The sequence below is a fragment of the Neomonachus schauinslandi genome, chromosome 1, assembly GCF_002201575.2.
Source record: "Neomonachus schauinslandi chromosome 1, ASM220157v2, whole genome shotgun sequence".
Lineage (NCBI taxonomy): Eukaryota > Metazoa > Chordata > Mammalia > Carnivora > Phocidae > Neomonachus > Neomonachus schauinslandi.
The window spans coordinates 201020347-201038948 of NC_058403.1; the positions used below are offsets into that span (position 1 = coordinate 201020347).

The window sequence follows — 18602 nt, forward strand, 5'->3', positions numbered from 1 at the left end:
AAATCAAACTACAATTCCCGAATGCCCTGCGAGTCGCACTTGCGACTCCCGTCCTTTAATTCCCGTTTGGTTCATCTCCAGACAGGAACGAGTAAACTACAATACCCAGCGTGCCTTGCGGTGATGCCCTGCTTCCGGCCGACGTGTCCCTCCGGAAGAGGAGCGACTGGGACCACAGCGATATGGCGCCTCCGGCTCCCGGCCCGGCCTCCGGCGGCTCCGGGGAAGTGGACGAGCTGTTCGACGTGAAGAATGCCTTCTACATTGGCAGCTACCAGCAGTGCATTAACGAGGCGCAGCGGGTGAAGGTGCGGCCGCTCGGGGGCGAGGGGATGGTGGTGGCGAAAGACGCTTCCTGGTGGCCGCTGGTCGCGCTCTGATTTTTTTTAAAAATCTTCCTTCTTGCGGCGTTTTTCCCCCAACGTATCTCTTCAGAGCGCTGTGAGGAGTTACCCTTGCCTATCACAAAACTCAAAGCCGTGACAGTTTTTGATATTTCTCACTCTGAGAGCTCGTTCTGCGCTGTGGAAGGCATTTGAGTAAGGGAGGTGTTTATGCCACGATAGTGTTAATAATAGTAATTTTCACTTGTGGAGAGCCCACGTGTGCCACCATACCCTCAATACCCGTGAAGTAGGGATTGTTGTTTGTTCTCATTTTAGGATGCTAAAGAGAGAAGTGGATTCCTCGACGTTACCCTGCTCCACTAGCTCCGTTATTTCTCCCCAAACTTGCCCATTCATTTCATTCATTCATTCATTCATTCATTTCCTCATTGAGCTTCTCAATGGGTCAGGCGGTGTATTCGTGCTGGGTTCAAAGCAGTGATAAAATAGATAAAACTTCGTGGTCTCTTGGAAACCTTAAGTTCCTCAGGGAAACAGTAAATGAGTAAATAAACAAGAAGTCAGGGGGTGGTGTCATGGACAGTGATGGGAATGAGGTTGGCCATTTGAGAGCTAGAAAATAGCCCTGCTAGGCAGGGCCCAGCCAGTGGATAACAAGAGGGGGCGGCAGGTCCTTTAGCAGGAACTTTTAGGGAGGGACATGGACGTTACTGACACTTTGTGAACTATTGGCGATTCTCTAAGAGCAGTGAAATTGACAGGGTCTTGCCCGCCCTCGTTGTTGTTAACCTTAAAAAGAAAACTGGCAGTTATTTTACTAGCAAAATGGGTTTATTGGGGAAATAGATAATTGCAGTTTGGGACGTATAACCTATGGCAAAACCATAGGCAAGCCAGAGAACAAAGAGGACTGCTCTTTCACAGGGGAAAGGGGGAATTGAGAGCGGCTGTTATAAACAAAAAAATCCATTGGAGTAAACTGGGAGCTCAAAGTCTAGTGGCTTCTCATTGCCTGAGTTGTGACAGTCTCTCCTTGGCTAGGCAGTTGCCAGGCAAGGAGAAGATCTTTCATCCTCCTGTGAGGATGATAAAGTGTATGTTTCCTCCTGTGGGGAATGCGTGGTACCTCTCTTCTGTTGGGGTCTGCCATTGACCTCGAGTGTCAGGGCTTGAGAGCTCCCCCTTCTGGCCTCCTGACTCTGTTTTCAACTAGTTTTCTTTTTATTAGTTTTCACATAGCCTAGTGTCCTAGAGAGGTTAAAGGAGTAAAGAAGCGAGTAAATATGTAATAACTTGAGTGCTTAAGGGGTGAGATAAAAAGTGCTGAGTTGGAGGGGTGCCTGGCTGGCTCAGTCCGAAGAGCATACGACTCTTTTTTTTTTTAAAGATCATATTTATTTATTTGACAGAGAGAGACACAGTGAGAGAGGGAACACAAGCAGAGGGAGTGGGAGAGGGAGAAGCAGGCTTCCCATTGAGCAGGGAGCCCGATGTGGGGCTCGATCCCAGGACCCTGGGATCAGACCTGAGCCGAAGGCAGACACTTAATGACTGAGCCACCCAGGCGCCCGAGCATATGACTCTTGATCTTTATTGTGAGTTTGAGTTCGAGCCCCATGTTGGGCGTAGAGATGAGTAAAAATAAATAAATAAACTTAAAAACAAAAAACACCCAGCACATACACCTGTCTTAAAAAAAAAAAAAAGGTTTTTTGTTGGAAAATGGGGTTGAGGAGGCTGCTGACTCTGGGAGTGATCTGGTAAGCCCCAGCCTCTCTGACCATCATTTGAACCTGAGACTGAACCTTGAGATGCGTCTAACCCCATAAATTGCTGCCAAGGTCCTGAGGCAGAGATGAGCTCCGGGTAGTCCGAGCATAAAAGGTTGGTGTAGCAGAAGTGGGGTGAGTGCAGGCAGGGGGGGGGGATGGAGAATGAAGTGGGCAGGGCCCTAGGCAGGGCCTCGGGAGCCACAGTAGGGGTTTGGATTTTATTCTGAAGGTGTGGGAGGCCATTGGAGCACCAAGCAAAGGAGCAGAGGACTTCTTCACCAAGGCAGCCAGAGGCTTGGGAGGACTTTGGACTCTGAAATAGAGAAGGCTTGCTTGGTCATGCTTCTGGCCTTTGACAGTATACCTGGTTTCCCTGAGCATCATGGGGATAAAGCCTAAAATGGACTTCAGGTGGCTGTCACACTTGAAATGACACTTGTGCAGTTGTATTCGTTTTCTGATGCTGCTGTGACAAATGACCACAAACGGCAGATTGTAGCCACACAAGTTCATTATCTCTCAGTTTCTGTAGATCGGAAGTCCTACATGGCTCACATCAGGCTAAAATCAAGGTGTTGGCCAAGCTGTGTCTCTTCTGGAGATTCTAGGGAAGAATATGCTTCCAGGTTGCTAGCTCTGAGCCAGGGGCCAGCCTCAGCTCCTAGAAGCTTCTCTCCAATCCTCGGTCTTGCATGGGGTCTCTCCATGTCAGAACCAGCCACAGGATGTCGGGTCGAATCCTTCTCACAGTTGGGCTCGCTGGGATTTCTCCTGCTCCTGCATTATTTCTGACTATCCTCTGCTATTAAAGTTCTTGCTATTAAGGGCTTCTGAGATTAGGCTGGGCTCCCCCATAACTCGGCACACTCTCCCCATTTTAGGATCCATAACCTTTGTCACATCTTCGAGGTCCCTTTGGTGACAGAATGGAAGCTGTTCCCAGGTCCCAGGGACTGGTATGGACATCACAGGGGGGCGTCCCTTATTTGGCTCACCACCACAGTTGTGTGCCTCCTTCCTGGGGCATGTAGACAGTGAGAAGATCGAGACAGACCTGCGCTCAGACTCTGGCTCTGTTACATTCTCTCTGCAGCCTAGGGCCAAGTCCCTACATTTCTGTGCGCCTGTCTCCCCTCTTGTCCGATAGGGACAATGACACCTGTCTCCCCAGGGTCACTGTGAGATTCAGCGTCACAGTCATGCTCTGCTGTCTGGCTTCTGTTGTGTGTTCTACTTACATCAGCAGTACGTTCTTTGAGTCTTCTCCTGTCATAATGTTCAGACTTTCTGTCGCTGCTGAAAGGGAGGACCAGCGTGCCCTGCTATACTTAGAGAGGGACTGGAAACAGTCACAGAAACCGGACTGGTGGTCGCTGTGGGTGGAGGCACACTGCAGCCCAGCCTCTCAGCCAGCGAACTGCTCTCTCTTTGGTGACTTGGGAAACATGCACTGGCCCCAAACCATGCCATTCTCCCTGTCCCCACTGAGCCATTCAATGCGATTTAATTCTGGTCCATGGGCCACCTAAACCTTCTCTTAGGCAGCCTATACTGGGTTGAACGGTGTCCCCTAAAAGATATGTTCACCCAAAACCTGTGAACATGACTTATTTGGCAAAAAGATCATTGCAGATATAATTCCATAAAGGATCTCTGGATGTGATCGGCCAGGATTTCAGATAGGCCCTAAATCCAATGAGTGGTGCTCTTCTAAGAAAAAGGCAAAGAGAGGTTTGAGGCAGACAGAGAAGATGGAGGCAGAGATGGGGGGCGATGGGGCCACAAGACAAGGAATGCTTGGAGCCCCCAGAAGCTGGAAGAGGCCAGGAAGGATCCTCCTATAGAGCCTTTGATGGGAGCATGGTCCTACTGACCTTGATTTTGAGCTGCTAGCTTCCAGGACCATGAGAGAATAATTTGCTGTTATTTCCAACCATCTAGTTTATGGTAGTTCATTACAGTGGCCCCAGCAATCTCTGACAGACTTGAGCTGAGGTGGCCCCACGTGGAACACCCAGGGTGTCCTTGCCCTTGATTGGATGTAGTGCTCTGTCACCATCGTGACGTTTCCTTGTTTGTCAGACATTCTTAAGTGCCCACAAGATGGTAGGTACTGCCTAGTGTTGGGGACGAAGCAGTGAAGAAAGCCTCAAGGAGCTGAAGGTCCCGTGTGGCCATCCTGACGGTGGCCCCCATCCCATCACTACCCAACCCCCCGTGGTACTCACTGTCCTCTGGATTAGCTGCATCTCTGAGCTGTCTGGGGGCAGTCAGGGGCCACTCTGGGGTCAGCCGGCATTGGTGGGTATGGGCCTCCTGGCTTTGTTCTCAGGTAATTCTGGTGAGCTATCCCCAAGCTGCAAATGGCGGAGAAGCATTTGCTCAGAAACACGCCATTCCTGTTTTCTTAGATCTGGAGATCTGCCTAGCACTCACCACACAGCTTCTGCCCGAGTCCTTACGAGCCTTCTTCCTTTCCTGGCTCTGGTCGGCTCCCCCATAGCCTCGTGGCCTGGCCAGGGCTCAGGGGGCTTCCCCACAGTCCCAGAGTGAGCAGTGTGTGAAATCCCCTCACCAGGGCTCCCCGGCTCTACAGCGGCGGGGCTGAGCAGCATGGCCCCGGCTGGACGCGGATGTCCCTGTGCCCGGGCAGCCGGCTGAGCTCTCCCAGAAAGGTCCTCTGAGTGAGGCAGACCTTTGTCTCTTCTGTTTTCCAAGTTTAAAAAGTGTTTCGGGACAAAAACGGGACAGGAACAGGCTGCATGGAAATATTTGTTACAAAAAGTAAAGTCCCTTTTGCACATCTCCTGGGTCCCATCGGTTCTTCAGAATCACCCATCCACCTCTGCATGGGACTCCTCCCAGGCTTTTTTCCTCTACCTTTTTTTCTTTTTTTTTTTTTTAACATATTATTTATTTATGAGAGAGAGAGAGAGAGGGAGAACACGAGCCGGGGGAGGGGCAGAGGGAGAAGTGGACTCCCCACTGAGCAGGGAGCCCGATGCAGGGTTCGATCCCAGGACCCTGGGATCACCGCCTGAGCCGAAGGCAGACACTTAACTGACTGAGTCACCCAGGCGCCCCTGTTTTCTCTACTTTTACAAACCCATGCACTGGGGCATTTTCCCCCAACATCTTGGACCACCCATACCACTGCGCAGCTTCTGTTTTGATCCGCTGCACCCTGGGGGTGCCTATCAGTATGAGTGGCCACATGTCCAGTGGTTAAAGGTGTGGGCTCCACCCTGGCCCCTTGCTGTGCCGCTGGAGTGGGTGCCCCACTTTCTTCACCTGGACGAATGTGGGTGAGGATTGAGCTCCCTTCCCGGGGTGGTGGTGGTCTTGGACAAGATCAGGGCTGGGACGTAGGCCCAGTGTCCACTGGGCAAGCTGCCTGCTCCTGGCTTCCACGTGTCTGGCACGGGGCTCCAAGCGTCCTGAGCTGTCTCTCTTTCTGCAGCCCTCAAGCCCGGAGAGAGACGTGGAAAGGGATGTCTTCCTGTACAGAGCATACCTTGCACAGGTGAGTGTGGGCTAGTGACCTCCAGAGCCCTGGGACAACAGAGTAAAGGAACAGAGTGCTGGGTGGGGACGGGGGTGGGGACGCCAGACAAAGGAGGGCAGAGTCCAGGACTTTGAGCAGCCGGTGTGGCCTCCACAAGTAGGTGACCGTGTCCCTGAGGTTGTGGACTCACCAGGCCCAAGGACCAGTGTAGGGATTTCTCCCTTTTCTTTTTTTATGTAATCGGTAGGTTTTGTTTGTTTAGTACAGTTTTAGGTTTGCAGAATAATCAAGTAGATAGTAAAGAGAATCCCATGTACCCACCCCCAGCCCATAGGCCGCTTTTCTTATTACTCACGTCTGAGATTGATGGGGTGCTTTCATTGGTGGATGCAGCAAGGTTGACACTGCTGTTAAGTCGAGGCCATAGTTTATTCCAGGCTCTAGGAACGTTGCCCTGGGCATGCAAGCAGTCCAGATGGTGCAGACAGGACCAAGTTGTGCCCTGTCCCAGTCTCCCCTGCCAAGGCCCACCGGCAGCCGGCCTCCCACCTGCCTTCTCCCCCCGGCTTCAGTCTTGGACTGTGATCTGTCCTGGGCACATGGCTCCGCGGCTGCCCCCACCTCACATTAGGCCCTGGGTGGCTTCCTGGTTGTGTTCATATCTTTCCCTCTGTGGAGTGTTCTGGAGCCTGATGGGACCCTACCCTCCCGTTGACCAACCCCCCCAAATCCCCCCCCGCCCCCTGCCCTTGACAGTGAACAGTATGTGTGGCCCCCAGCAGAGGGGCTGCCATAGTGTCCCTCGGAATCTCTTTGTGATGTATCTGTGCGATGTGCACACACAGAAGAACACCTGTAGGTGGCAGCAAAAACATCAAAACCACCTAGAGAGGGTTGTAGTGAAAATGCGACCCTGACTCGAGTTCCCCTCCCAGCAGTGACCACCACCAGTTCTGTGTGTCACCAGGGAGGGGGTGTATGTCCTGATGCCCAGAACCCCTGTCCCTGGGTGACGCGTTCTCCCCAGAGCTGGCAGGGCCCTCGCCCCATCACCTCAGCCCTGGGGGCTGGACAGCTGGAGTCTTCAGCTAGAGTGGTGGGCACCATGGCCTGACAGGTGACAAGTGATGCCATGCTGGCTCCCAGTAGGTGCTGTAGCAGGGCTGGCCCCTGGCAGCCTGGGGGGGGTGGTCCCTGGGGGTGGCGGCCGCTTGTTCCAGGCAGTAGGACTCTGCCAGGGCGCTGCTAGAGCCCTAAGAAGCTCTCATGTGCTCCAGGAGGCCAAGTCTGAGCCCCACAGCGGAGAGTAGGCCAAGCTGATGGCATGCTTATCTTGACTGCAGAGGAAGTATGGTGTGGTCCTGGACGAGATCAAGCCCTCCTCGGCCCCCGAGCTCCAGGCCGTGCACATGTTCGCCGAGTACCTGGCCAACAACAGCCGAAGGTGAGGATGGGAGGGCGGGGGTGGGCTCTCTCTCCCCACCTTCTTACCTCCCCGAGCCTCAGTGAAAGCACATTGCTACCCTGCGGGGGCATTTGTGTGAGCCATTCATTCTCTTGCTGCCCAGGATACTTGCCCGGGTGCTTATGGGCTCTGCCTCTGTCTCTGCAGGTGGGAGCCGTGAGACCCCATCTCGCCCGTGCCGTGGGGCACCAGCATGACGCGGCGGGCTCCACGGCTCCTCTGCACCCTTTCCCCCACCCCAGGAATGGCTGGTCGTGAGGCCCCCCTGGGATTAGGAACTTTTATGTTCAAATCTGCTCCCCACAGGGTGCCTGGGATAGGGCAACAGCCTAGCCCATGACATGGAGACGCTCTGCTCTGTGGGTCTTCCTCTGCCCCCCTGCCCAGCCCCGAGAGCCCACCTTCACCCTGGAGCATCCCTCTTAGCGGCAAGGAGCCTCACAGAACAGCCTTCCCCAATCTCTGCCTCATGGAACTCCTTAGATCAGGACTTGATCATGACCTTATTGATACTGTGCTACTCTTGTGGGCCACAGAGGCTGTCTTTGGGTCCCAGGTGTAGGTGAGACCACCTGCTGTGACCCCTACCACTGCCCTTATGGAGGGCAGCATTATGTGCCCCGGCTCCTGATTGGGCTCCTTCTCCCTTAAAGCTTGAGGCTCAGGGGGATTTACTTGTCAGCAGTGACAGCTGAATGGGGGCCCCCAGGTTCTAATACCCAGAACCCACAAATATAACATCATTGGAAATGAGGTGTTTGCAAATGTAATTAGTTAAAGATCTGGAGATCATCCTGGATGTAGGGTGGACCCTGAGTCCAGAGACTGGTGTCCTCATAAGAGACAGAAGAGGAGAAGACAGAGAAGGGTACAGGGGGGAGGCATGTGTGAAGATGCAGAATCGGGGTGACACAGATGCCAAGGGATGCCAAGGACTGTGGGCAGCCAGCTGAAGCCAGGAGAGAGGCTTGGGATGGATTCACCCTCAGAGGCCTCAGAAGGAACCTTTCCTGCTCACACTTGGATATCAGACTCCTGCTTTCTAGAGCTTCTTCTCTCTGAGAGAGTCTATTCCTCTTTGCATCTTCCCGGTCTGCAGTGCTTTGTGACGGCAGCCCCGGGACACCAAGACAGGCAGGCTCCTGAGGCTATCCTTTCTCCCTCTCCACACTTCATGAGCCAGGGTGACAAGCCCTAGTCTCCTTTCGGAAGAGGAGGGGACTCTGGGACCCTCTAGGAGCAGGGGCTGCTTTGGGGCCTGGGGCAGGGGCCCAGGAGGGCAGAAGGGTTCAGGGTGTGTCCGTCCTGGCGGCCCAAACTGCTGCCCCTTAGCCAGCCCAGCAAGCAGACTGTGGAGAAAGTCCTGGCACCTGTAGGTGAACGATGACATGTTTGAGTAACAGAGCGCATGACGCTCGCATCACGTTAACAATGGCAGGTGGCATGTCTACTCTCAGTAGGTTCCCAGGCAGGGAACATCATGGGGTGGCCACGAGGGCTCCATGCCAACTCTCTGTCACACCCTGTATGCGGTCCGGGTGTGCAGAGTGGGAAATAGTCTCAGATGTGAAGTCATTTGTCCATCAGGCACCTTGGTGGTCACGAAGACAGTGACAGGAGTGTCCCCATCCTCCAGGGCCTTAGATGTAGATCCTGACCAGCAGCCCCCCAGCAGCCCACGTGCCATGCACGTGTTTGTGGAGATCCCGTGGACCCTGAACAGCAGCTTTTGTCTGGTGGCGACTCAGGGCCTGGCCCTTCCCTTCTCCTGTCAACTGCTCAGCAGCCTTTTGGAACAACAGGTTTTGGCTCTGTTTTCTAGTTAAGCAGATCATGGTTCAGATGTTCTATGGCCTGTGAGGGAACTGGCTGATCCTTGGCGGAGCCCTGACTCCAGCCTGGCCCCCAGCGCAGCATGTGGCCTACCTGCCAGGAGCAGCCAGCCTCCTTGGGGAGGCAGCGATGTCATCAGGGTGAGATGCATCTGTGTGGCTTCCTGTCTCCAGAGAGGCGTCCCCGACGAGTTGGCCCGGCCCTCCACGTCCGGGGTGGTGTGGACACTACAGCCCCCTGGATCTGTAGGCCTAGGCAGTCATCTGCGCTGCTCTGTGGACATGGCCCCGCCTGCACCACATCTCCTCACGAGGCCTCAGTTTCTTTGCATAATGGTGGGAAGTGCCAGGTGGGAAGGCGGTGAAGCTGGCACCCAGTGGGGCTCGACGGAGACAGCTGGGCCCGTTCCGCCTGCAGCTGCTGTGTTCCCCTGGGCGCCTGACCCACTCTCTCTGGACCTGTCTGCTCCCATGGGGGCGAGGCTGCTTCCCACCCCTGGCTGCAGGCCCTCAGCAGCCTTGTCTTGCAGGGACTCGATTGTGGCCGAGCTGGACCGGGAGATGAGCAGGAGCGTGGACGTGACCAACACCACCTTCCTGCTGATGGCTGCCTCCATCTACTTCCACGACCAGAACCCAGATGCAGCCCTGCGTGCCCTGCACCAGGGGGACAGCCTGGAGTGGTGAGTGTCCTCCCTGTTCCAGGGGGAAGGCCTCCAGGCTGGTCTCCAGGCTGCTCAGTGCCTCATTGGCCGTTGTCATGGGAACAGTGGGGGGCTGCTGGCAGAGACCGGTGGGGCCCAGGCTTCCCATTCAGGCTGCAGCTCCCGTCCTCGGTCCTTTCTGCACGGCTGGGCTGCTGTTCCCAAGGACACGGCTCCCAGGGCTGGAAACCCTCCGTTCCCGGTGGCAGAGGAGAAAGCACCTTTGTTTCTGCCTGTGGTTTCTGTACCCCCACCCCCACCACGGAGCCTTGTGTCCCTGGGCCCGGGCCTTTCCGTGTCCTCCCCGCGTTCCCCCAGGCCCTCCCGTTCACGGCACTCCGGGGCCTGCGGCGTGCCAGAGGCTCTAGCCCCCGCCCCAGGAGGTGACCCTGGCCAGCGCTGCATCTACAGCGCCGTGTCCCGGAGGGTGCGACAGCCCACCCCTGTGAACTCTCTGGGGCCTGCTGTCCCTCGGTTGGTTGGTTACAGGTTCATTTTTGTTTCTTGTTTCTGTCCCCGTTCTATCCAGAAAGGGATTTGTGGCGGTTTAGAAATAGGTCTGGCACACAGCTTACAAAGCAGCAGACTCTGTAACTATTTCTCAGACTCCTACACAGGTTGATCTGGGCGGGAAAATGTGGGAACAAGTGACTACATACGTCATTGGTGGTCATAGCTGTCAGGCAGAGAGGGAAGCCATGGGTGCGGGAACCAGAGGGGGTGAGCACCTGCCCCACGCAGCACCTCTGTGACTGGACCCACAGCCTTCCCTGGGGCTGACCCTGGGCGTGGCTGCTCAGCTTGCTCCCTGGGCTCCTGCCACTGGGCGGTGGCCAGTGTCCCCCTCACACCAGGAGTGGGGCGCAGAAAGGATGCCCAGCCTCAGGGTAGTCAGAGTGGGACGATTTGGGACCTCATGAAAGCTCCAGCCCCACGTGTGCTCAGTGGTGAAATGGGGGAGCCAGGGCCCTGGGAAGCAGTGGGAGGCTTGGCCCGGCGCATAGTGCCTGGGTCTGAGTCCAGTGTGGCTCAGCATTGCCCTACGCAAGGCAGGGCCGGTGGCCTAAGCACTCCTAGGAATGTTCCTGGAGGGGGAGCCCCGATAGGCAGCAGAGTGGCGAGGGTGCCGGCTGACTGCCTCTCTGTCCTGCAGCATGGCCATGACCGTGCAGATCCTGCTGAAGCTGGACCGTCTAGACCTCGCCCGGTACGTCTCTCCCATGCGACCCTCCCTGCAGGGTGTTGCCTGGGACGAGGGATGGTGCCGTCCTTGCCTCAGTTTCCTTCTGTGACGAGAGTGGGACCTGCAGAGTTGGGGTGGGCTTCCCAAGTGTGCAGTGGGAGCGGCCGGGTCGGGGCTCCCGGCATGCTCGAGCCGGCGCCAGTGTGTGCCCTGTGAGCAGGAATGCGGGGGGCTCCCTCCTACCCTTCTGTTCTGTCCCCAGAAAGGAGCTGAAGAAAATGCAGGACCAGGACGAGGATGCTACCCTCACCCAGCTGGCCACCGCATGGGTCAATCTGGCTGTGGTGAGCCCCTGGGCCGTGCTGGGGGAACGAGGGAGCATCAGAGAGCTGGGAGGTGGGAGGTGCCCCCTGCATCCAGTGCTGGCTGCTCCTGTGGGGAGGGTGCTGGTGCAGGCTGCTGTGGACACATTGGACCTGCTCCTTCCTTTGGGGCCAGGGCCCGTCCCCCAGGGGAGCCCCCAGCCCAGTGCGCCCCGGCACATTTTGCACCTTGCTCAGCCCCAGCTCCATTCCTGGCTCCTCACGGCTGAGCAGCTTGGCCAGAGCCAGAGTGAATGAGCTTGGGGTGCTCTGGAACCAGACTTGATGGAGCGAGTGGGCCTGCCTGGCAGTGCAACCTCCCGGGGCTCACCCTGGGCTTGGCTCCTGCTCAGCTTGCTCCCTGGGCTCCTGGCACTGGGCAATGGACAGTGTCCCCCCACACACACACACCTTCCCCTGTGCCCAGCCCCTATCTCCCCCCATGCCTGGGCACCCGCTCCCCCTTTCTTGGCAATGGCCCCTCTTCTGGCTTTTGGCACTGGGCTTCCTCTCTCTAAGTCGTTTTTTTTTTTTTTTTTGTACGGGCTGCTTAAAATGTGTTCCCCGTCCGCATGCGCCTGCACCGGCCTTGGGGGACTGAGCCTCACCCAAGCTGGCTTCCAGTGTCTAGTTTAGCGGGGTGAACCCTGCCCGCTCTTCACCAGCTCTGCGTTTTTTCACACACGTCTTGGCCTCAGGCTCCCCTCTAAGAGTGGTCCTGCGTCTTTAGCAGGCAGACAGAACCTTTCATTCTTCTGAACGAAGGATGCCGGTGACAGGGCTCCAGGGACCGCCTGCCTCGCGCTGGCCACGCCGGCATCGCCCTGCTCTGTGAGGGAGCGGGAGGTGGTAGGGCTGGGAAGCGGGGTGACAAACCGGTGATGTTGGAACTGTCCCTGCAGGGTGGCGAGAAGCTGCAGGATGCCTACTACATCTTTCAGGAAATGGCTGACAAGTGCTCATCCACCCTGCTGCTGCTCAACGGGCAGGCGGCCTGCCACATGGCCCAGGGCCGATGGGAGGCCGCCGAAGGCGTGCTCCAGGAGGCGCTGGACAAGGTACGGCAGGCCCAGCCTGCACCGAGGCTCCCGGTGGGGGCGGCAGGGGACGCGGGGCTTGCTGCAGAGGCAGCCCCATGGGCCTGGCATGTGACCACGTGGGAATTTATTTTAACACCAAATCAGCTAAGAATCAGATTGCAAATAGAAATGTTGATCGTGGCTTCTCTTAGAAATGGGAGGATCCCATCGGCCTGGGCTTCAGCTGGCCTGAGCTGAGCAAAAAGTCTCGCTATCACCTTGGCTGCTGGACCTGGGGGCCTCTTGATGTGACTCCTCACTTGAGCCAGTACTTGGAAGAGATGCCTGCCGTTCATTACCAAGGGGAGAGCGGGATGCAGACAGGAGACGTTGCCTGTCTGGGTCTAGAAGAGGGACTGAGAGTGGGGCCCTGGCAGGGCAGCCCCCGCTGTCTTCCCCCAACCAACATGTGAGGTCTTGTGTGTTACTTTTATAATCAGAGGAAATGTCAAAGTTTTTTCTGTTTTCTGAGAACATTTCGTGATCTAACAAGAAACAGACACCGGTAGGAAGCTTTCTCCCCTTTACCTGTGTGAGGCGTCGAGTTACCATCAGGAAGTTGTTTGCAGATCAGGGACGGGCCAGGGGCCATCAGTCAGGTGCTCCTCGGGCTGCACGCGTGGAGGTGCCTTGCCCTGCCAAGGCGCCCTGTGTCCATGCCGGCCACCGTGCCTTCCTGAGAGGCTCTGACCTTAGCTGGACTGTTGGGTGCAGTCAGGGCTCGTCAGGAATGCCTGGCCTGGTGGGGCGTCTCTGCCCCAGAAGGAGAGGGCAATGGGGTCCCCAGTTAAATGACACCCATCTGTCCTCATTCTCTGCGACCCCGCCTGGCCTGGCTTACTGCCCCGTGGCCCTGACCCCTCGATGGCCCGAGGCATGCCATGGCCTCAGTCGTCGTCCTGGTCCTGTGGGCCACCCCATGCTTTCCCACTGTCCTTCCCATTCCTTTGGCGTTCCCCTCGTTTTGCTTCTGTGAACACGTGCCATTGTCCCCCATGACAACTGCTGAGGAAACTAAAGTGGGGAGGCGTTGAGTCTCCCCAAAGAAGAGCAGCCATGGAGTGGAGCCGGGTCTGTGCAGAGGCCCCTCGAACCTACAACACCTTGTGTCCGGGTTGCTGTGTCTCTGCTCCGAGTGCCCATTCGGCTCCCTGCAGTGGTCTGACCTTCCTGGCCGAGGTCGTCCGGGGCCAGTTCCCAGGGTTCCCTGTGCCTCAGAGCCCCGTGTGGGTGGGTGGGGTGAGGTCACCTGCTTGGATGTTCTGGTAATTTCCCGGCAGCTTCTTGCCAAGGGCCCTGGTGAGGAGGAGAGGCAGGCACGGTCTGCCCCGTGGTCTCAGACCTCATTTTTGCAGTGAGAGGGACAGCTTGCTTGTGATGGTGTTCAGGCTGCCTTGGGCTGGGCTCTGTTCCTTTGCGACTGGTGTGATAAATAACCCCTCCCAAACTGCGACCGGCAGGGCGGTCTGTCTCATCCTGGGCAACAGATGAGACAACAGGCTCAGAGGGGAAGAAGCCGGGAGGGCAGGGGAGAGGCAAGGAGAGGCAGGGAGGCCAGGAAGGTGGAGTGGGGCTGGGGCCCGCCTTGCCACCGCACTGCCTCCCAGGCAGAAAGGAGGGCCCCGAGGTCACTGCCTTGCAGAGTGGCCAGTGGGTGCGCTTTGGGTCTCCCAGCCCCACCCCCTGCCCCACCTCTGAGGGTGTGACCTTGTGTGGGTCATGTCTTCACCCTGGGTCAGTGGGAGCACCTGAGATGGGAGTGGGCAGGCCAAGTCGGGGGCCTGGGGGAGCTGACCCTGATCGCTTATGCCCCTGTGTTTCCAGGACAGTGGCCACCCAGAGGCACTGATCAACCTTATCGTCCTGTCACAGCACCTGGGCAAGCCCCCTGAGGTAGGACCCCCGGGCGCAGGGAGGTTTTCTGCTCTCCACGGCGCCAGCCTGAGGTGGGCAGGGGTCTGTGGTGTGGCCCCAGCTCTGAAGGTCAGGGTCTCCGGCAGAAAGCCACTCCTTTGGAAGGGGTGCGGTTGCCATCAGCGCGAGGGGCCCTGGGAAGGGGGTGTTGCGGGTGCGGAGGCTGTAGGCCAGCTGCTCCCGTGGGCCCTGGGAACTTGGGGGCCGTGTCTCAGAGCGTGCCCAGGCCAGGGCCAGCTGATCCGGGACCCCCACCTGTGCCGCCTCCAGGTGGACGGTGGGTGAAAGAACAGAGAAGAGGGGCCCATGTTGTCTGAGGGCGGGGAGGGAGGGAGAACTCTGGGGCCCCGCTGTTTAGGTGGCTGACTGGCCCAGTTGGCTGGGGACCCACCCCCAGGCTTCCTGGCAGTCCGTCACCCATGCCTTATAGAAGGGCCCCCGGGCAGCCTCGGGGCTAGCGTAGTATAGCAGACAGGACTACTCTCCCACTCACCCCACAAACAGCACTGAACCCCTAGTCTCAGGGAGACAGCTGCCCCCGCCCCATGTAGTGGGGGCGGGCCTGGGGAGGTGGGGCGAGGGTGGCAGCAAGGGCTCTGTCCGGGGTTCAGGTTCTAATACCAAGACCTCTGGGGTTTCTCCGTACAGTGTGCCCAGAACAAACCCACCTCCCCTCCCAGCCCTGTTCCCCCCGACCTGCCCTCCGCTCCTCCTGGCCCTCCGCCCTCTCCTAGGGCCTGGGTCCCTCCCACCCCACTCGCCTGAACCCTGTGGTGCCTCCTTCCACTGTGTGCTGAGTGTAGGCTCTGTGTCAGCTGCCCCCCCTCTTCCCGCCCCAGCCCTGAGGGTCCTGTCATCTGCCAGATTCCAGGGTAGGCTGATGGAGGTGACGGAAGACGGGGGCTCTTGCTTGGGGTCAGCTGGGCAGCCCCCACCCCATCCTAGCCCTCCCCTCACCCTGTATGTGAGAGGCGCCTGGGGGCCCCTGTTCAGCTCACCTGGCCTCCTCTCCGCTGCAGGTGACAAACCGCTACCTGTCCCAGCTGAAGGACGCACACCGGTGCCACCCTTTCATCAAGGAGTACCAGGCCAAGGTGAGCCCGAGCCGTCGGTCTGTCCCAGGTCCCCAGACCCCCGGGCGGGGCCGGGGAAGGCCAGTGACAGGGGTCCTGACTCATGTTCTCTTTGTTTCTCCTCCCACCCCTGCCATCCGCACTCTGCGTTTAAGGAGAACGACTTTGACCGGCTGGTGCTGCAGTACGCTCCCAGCGCGTGAGGCCCGCCCCAGCCGTGGTTCCTGAGCCACGGGACAGCGACCCGTGCCGCCCTCAGGGCGCCCCTCGTCCGTGCGCGCTCTCCCTTGTTCTGGCCAGAGGCGGAGGCTGGAAGCCCAGCCCAGCCCCGCTCTTGTCAATAAATGTCTCCACCATGGGAAACCCCACCTGATCCATGTCTGCTCTGGCCACTTGCGGAGGGACATGTGGGAACCAAGGCTCAGAAGGGAGGGTTCTGGGCACCGTCCCCCAGGGCCTTTGCTGGGAGGGGAGCCCTGGAGACCAGGGGCCTGTAAGCAGCAGCTGCACCGACTGCCCACCCCTCAGACAGCCACCCCATGATGCTGAGCTCCGGGTGGCACAGCCGTGTCTCCCAAGCTCCCTTGGCATCCAGGGAGACTGAGGTACAGAGTGGGGATCGCCATCACCCGGGGCATCAGGACTCCGAGCCAGTATCCCAGGGTGGACTGTAGGTGGCAAGGGAGGTAGGAAGCACTCAGGCCTCAGTTCAGTCACATGGGGAGGGTGTGTGCAAGGAGCAAATGCACGCCCACCCCGCCCCGCCCGACCTGTCCCCTGCTCCTCACTGCTGCCCTGTGGGCAGTCCTCCACCAAGACTGAGACCTGCTACTGTGGGGGCCGTGGGCACGGGAGGGCCACAGTGGCTGAGGCGCTGAGCTCTCTACCTGGAGAAACCCATGGCGAGCACCCTTCCATAAGAGAAAGCCAGGGCACCAGCTGGCCCCTCTTGTCCAGAGAGGGTGGTAAGCGAGCAGGGGAGAGTTGTTGGCTGGGCCTCTCAGATGAGGTCACCACCCAAACAATTAGAAGGATCTGCCAGGCCAGGTTCTGGGGGGACCAGCATTCATTCAAGGCAGCATGAACAGCCCCTGCAAAGCCCCTGCGGCTGCACTGGGCTCCGTGAGCTGGACAGGGCTTTGTGCCCTTTGTCCCGAGGTCAGTGTCTGGGCCTCTCCCAGGAAGGAGGGAGGACCTGTGTTGCCGGAGTCTGGCCTCATCTGCCTCAGGTGGCTGCCTGAAACCTGGTGCTTGGTTGCCGGGACAGGACGTAGAGCTCAGAAATCCCAGGGGCAGGGCCCAGCCCTATCCCCTCCCTGCCTGGTGAGGAGCTCAGCAGGGGAGAGAGGACAAAGGCATCCGGCAGGGGTGGGGATGGGGGGGCCTGGGGATGAGCTCCCCGGGGGAGAGGAGGCCTGCCGTCAGGTGGAACAGGGAAGGGGCGCCAGCCTTGGGACTTTAGCAGCCGCTTGTCAGGTCCCAGCTGCCAGCACCAGGAGCCACCTTCCCTTTCTGCCCTGCATCCACCCGTTGGTGGCCTCCCAGCTGGCCCTGCCAAGATGAAACTCAAGGCAGCTGGGGCTGGGCTGGTGGGCGGGGGCGCCTCTCCCATTACTGATGGCTGCCATGGTGACCAGATAGTGACAGATCGCGCTGGGTGGGAGGGCAGAGGTGGGGGAGTTGGAAGGTCCAGGGCTGCACCGCAGGCCCAGCCAGACCTCTGGGGGCACGGCTAGCTAGCTGAGGATCGCCGAGGCCCCTCTGCCTGCTAGGCAAGCTGCAGCATTAGTCAGTTCTCTGGCCTCGGGCTGAGCCTTAATACGTGACCAGGTCAGGCAGGCCTCATACCCCCAACGTGCTGGGCCTGTCTTCCTGGTCTGATGGGCCGGATGGACCCTGGCCCACACAGAGTGCATGTTCAAGAATAATGAGTAGGAGATACAGTGAGCAGATGGTGACAACTGCCAAGAAGACTGATGGGAAAGTCAGGGGTGTGCTGAGCAGGTGACACTTGTAGGTAAAGTCTGAAGGAAGTGAGGGAAGGTCCCTGCTAGCACCTGGGGGAACAGCATTCTAGGCCGAGGGAACAGCCAGTGCCAAGGCCCTGAGGCAGGACTGTGCCAGGGGTGCTAGAGGAACAGTGAGGTGGCCAGCATGGCATATGGGGAGCAAGGTGGAGAGGAGAGCACGACGGTAGGATGTGAGTCACGGTGAGGAGCTGGCCTTTTACTCTGCATGATGGGAGCCATGGGGGCTGTGAACAGAGAACAGCAAGCAGACTCCCTCTGGCCTCTGTCCGGGGTCAGGAGGAAGCCAGGATACCAGGCAAGAGGCATTAGGGGGGCCCAGGGCCACAGGAGGTTGTGCAGGTGCAGAGAAGTGGCTGAATTCGTGAACATTCAGAGGTAGGGCCAACTGAGTGTGTTGCTGGACCGGATGAAGGTTGAGGGGAAGGAGGAGAGATGTTGCCTCCTCAGTCCTCCTGCCTGTTTTCGCCCATGCACCTGAGGGTCAGGTCAGGCCTCCTGTGGGGCCCACACTGATTTTCACTCTGCATCTTAAAGGCTTTGGGATGACGTCCTTGGTGGGAGGGAAGGAGGAACACAGGAATGTGGGAGTCCTGGGGGGGCTGTCAGTGTCAGGGAAGGTGATATTCCCAATAGGTGACTGGTGTCCTTGGTCATGGCCAGTGGGGGCTTCAGACACAGGGCCTGGTCACTGGATAGTAGATTATCACCCCGGGTGGTCCCAATGGAGCCAGCGGTCTCGATCCAGTCTCTGAGTCCCAGCAGGTGGGTGTCCACTCCCTCTGCCTCTCCGCAGGCAGGCCCGTGTTAACCTGCTGCGGGGGAGGGAGGCCTGCCAGGTCCTCGGGGTCACGGATAGCAGCAGGTGGCCCTGAGGGCAGGGAAAGAGTTACCCCTGAAGGGCACTGCCTGTTGGTGCTCACCGTGCCCCACATCGCAGACACGGAGTGGTGGAGTGGGGGACCCGAGTGGGCAGGGGCACTACGGAGCGGGGGCAGGGGGTGCGGACCCGGGGTCCAGGCCGGGCAGGAGCCTGGCAGACACCCTCCCCGCGTTGCTCCCCGCCTCGGTTTCCTCCACTGGAAAATGAGCTGGAGCGCGGGCCCGGCTCCAGCACGCGTCGCGACAACTCCGGGTCTTATCTGCCCGTGGTCGCCGCTGCTGCCTCCGGGAGACCGAGCACCCGCGCGCCCTCAGGGTCTCGGACGTCGCGACCAGGCCCCAAGTCGCCGCCGCCCGCGCCCCCGCCGGGGCGGAGCTTACGCCGGCCCCGCCCCCCGGTCCACAGCTCCGGCCGGCGCGCCCCCGGCCCAGCTGCGGCGCGTGACGCGGGGCGCGC

At 58.7% G+C, this 18602-nt stretch overlaps 1 protein-coding gene across 3 annotated transcripts; it reads left to right on the forward strand.

Annotated features, from left to right (window-relative positions):
* The first annotated feature begins 132 nt into the window (after positions 1-132).
* On the forward strand, positions 133-15600 carry COPE (COPI coat complex subunit epsilon). 3 transcript variants are annotated; one of them, XM_021683101.1, is made up of 10 exons: positions 133-308; positions 5580-5642; positions 6968-7068; positions 9452-9604; positions 10779-10832; positions 11071-11152; positions 12073-12228; positions 14074-14142; positions 15183-15257; positions 15392-15600. In XM_021683101.1, exons 1-10 carry the CDS (start codon positions 183-185, stop codon positions 15437-15439), a joined length of 927 nt encoding a protein of 308 aa, XP_021538776.1. In that variant the 5' UTR covers positions 133-182; the 3' UTR covers positions 15440-15600. The 3 variants fall into 3 exon arrangements, with proteins under 3 accessions (XP_021538776.1, XP_044773365.1, XP_044773363.1); XM_044917430.1 differs by lacking the exon at positions 12073-12228; XM_044917428.1 differs by lacking the exon at positions 9452-9604.
* Positions 15601-18602: the final 3002 nt, after the last annotated feature.

Bases quoted from the DNA above. Each gene is read 5' to 3' on its own strand.
- COPE (XM_021683101.1), top strand. From the start codon at position 183: ATGGCGCCTCCGGCTCCCGGCCCGGCCTCCGGCGGCTCCGGGGAAGTG. The intron at 5,643-6,967 runs GTGAGTGTGGGC...TCTTGACTGCAG, and splicing joins ACAGAGCATACCTTGCACAG to AGGAAGTATGGTGTGGTCCT. The intron at 9,605-10,778 runs GTGAGTGTCCTC...TCTGTCCTGCAG, and splicing joins CAGGGGGACAGCCTGGAGTG to CATGGCCATGACCGTGCAGA.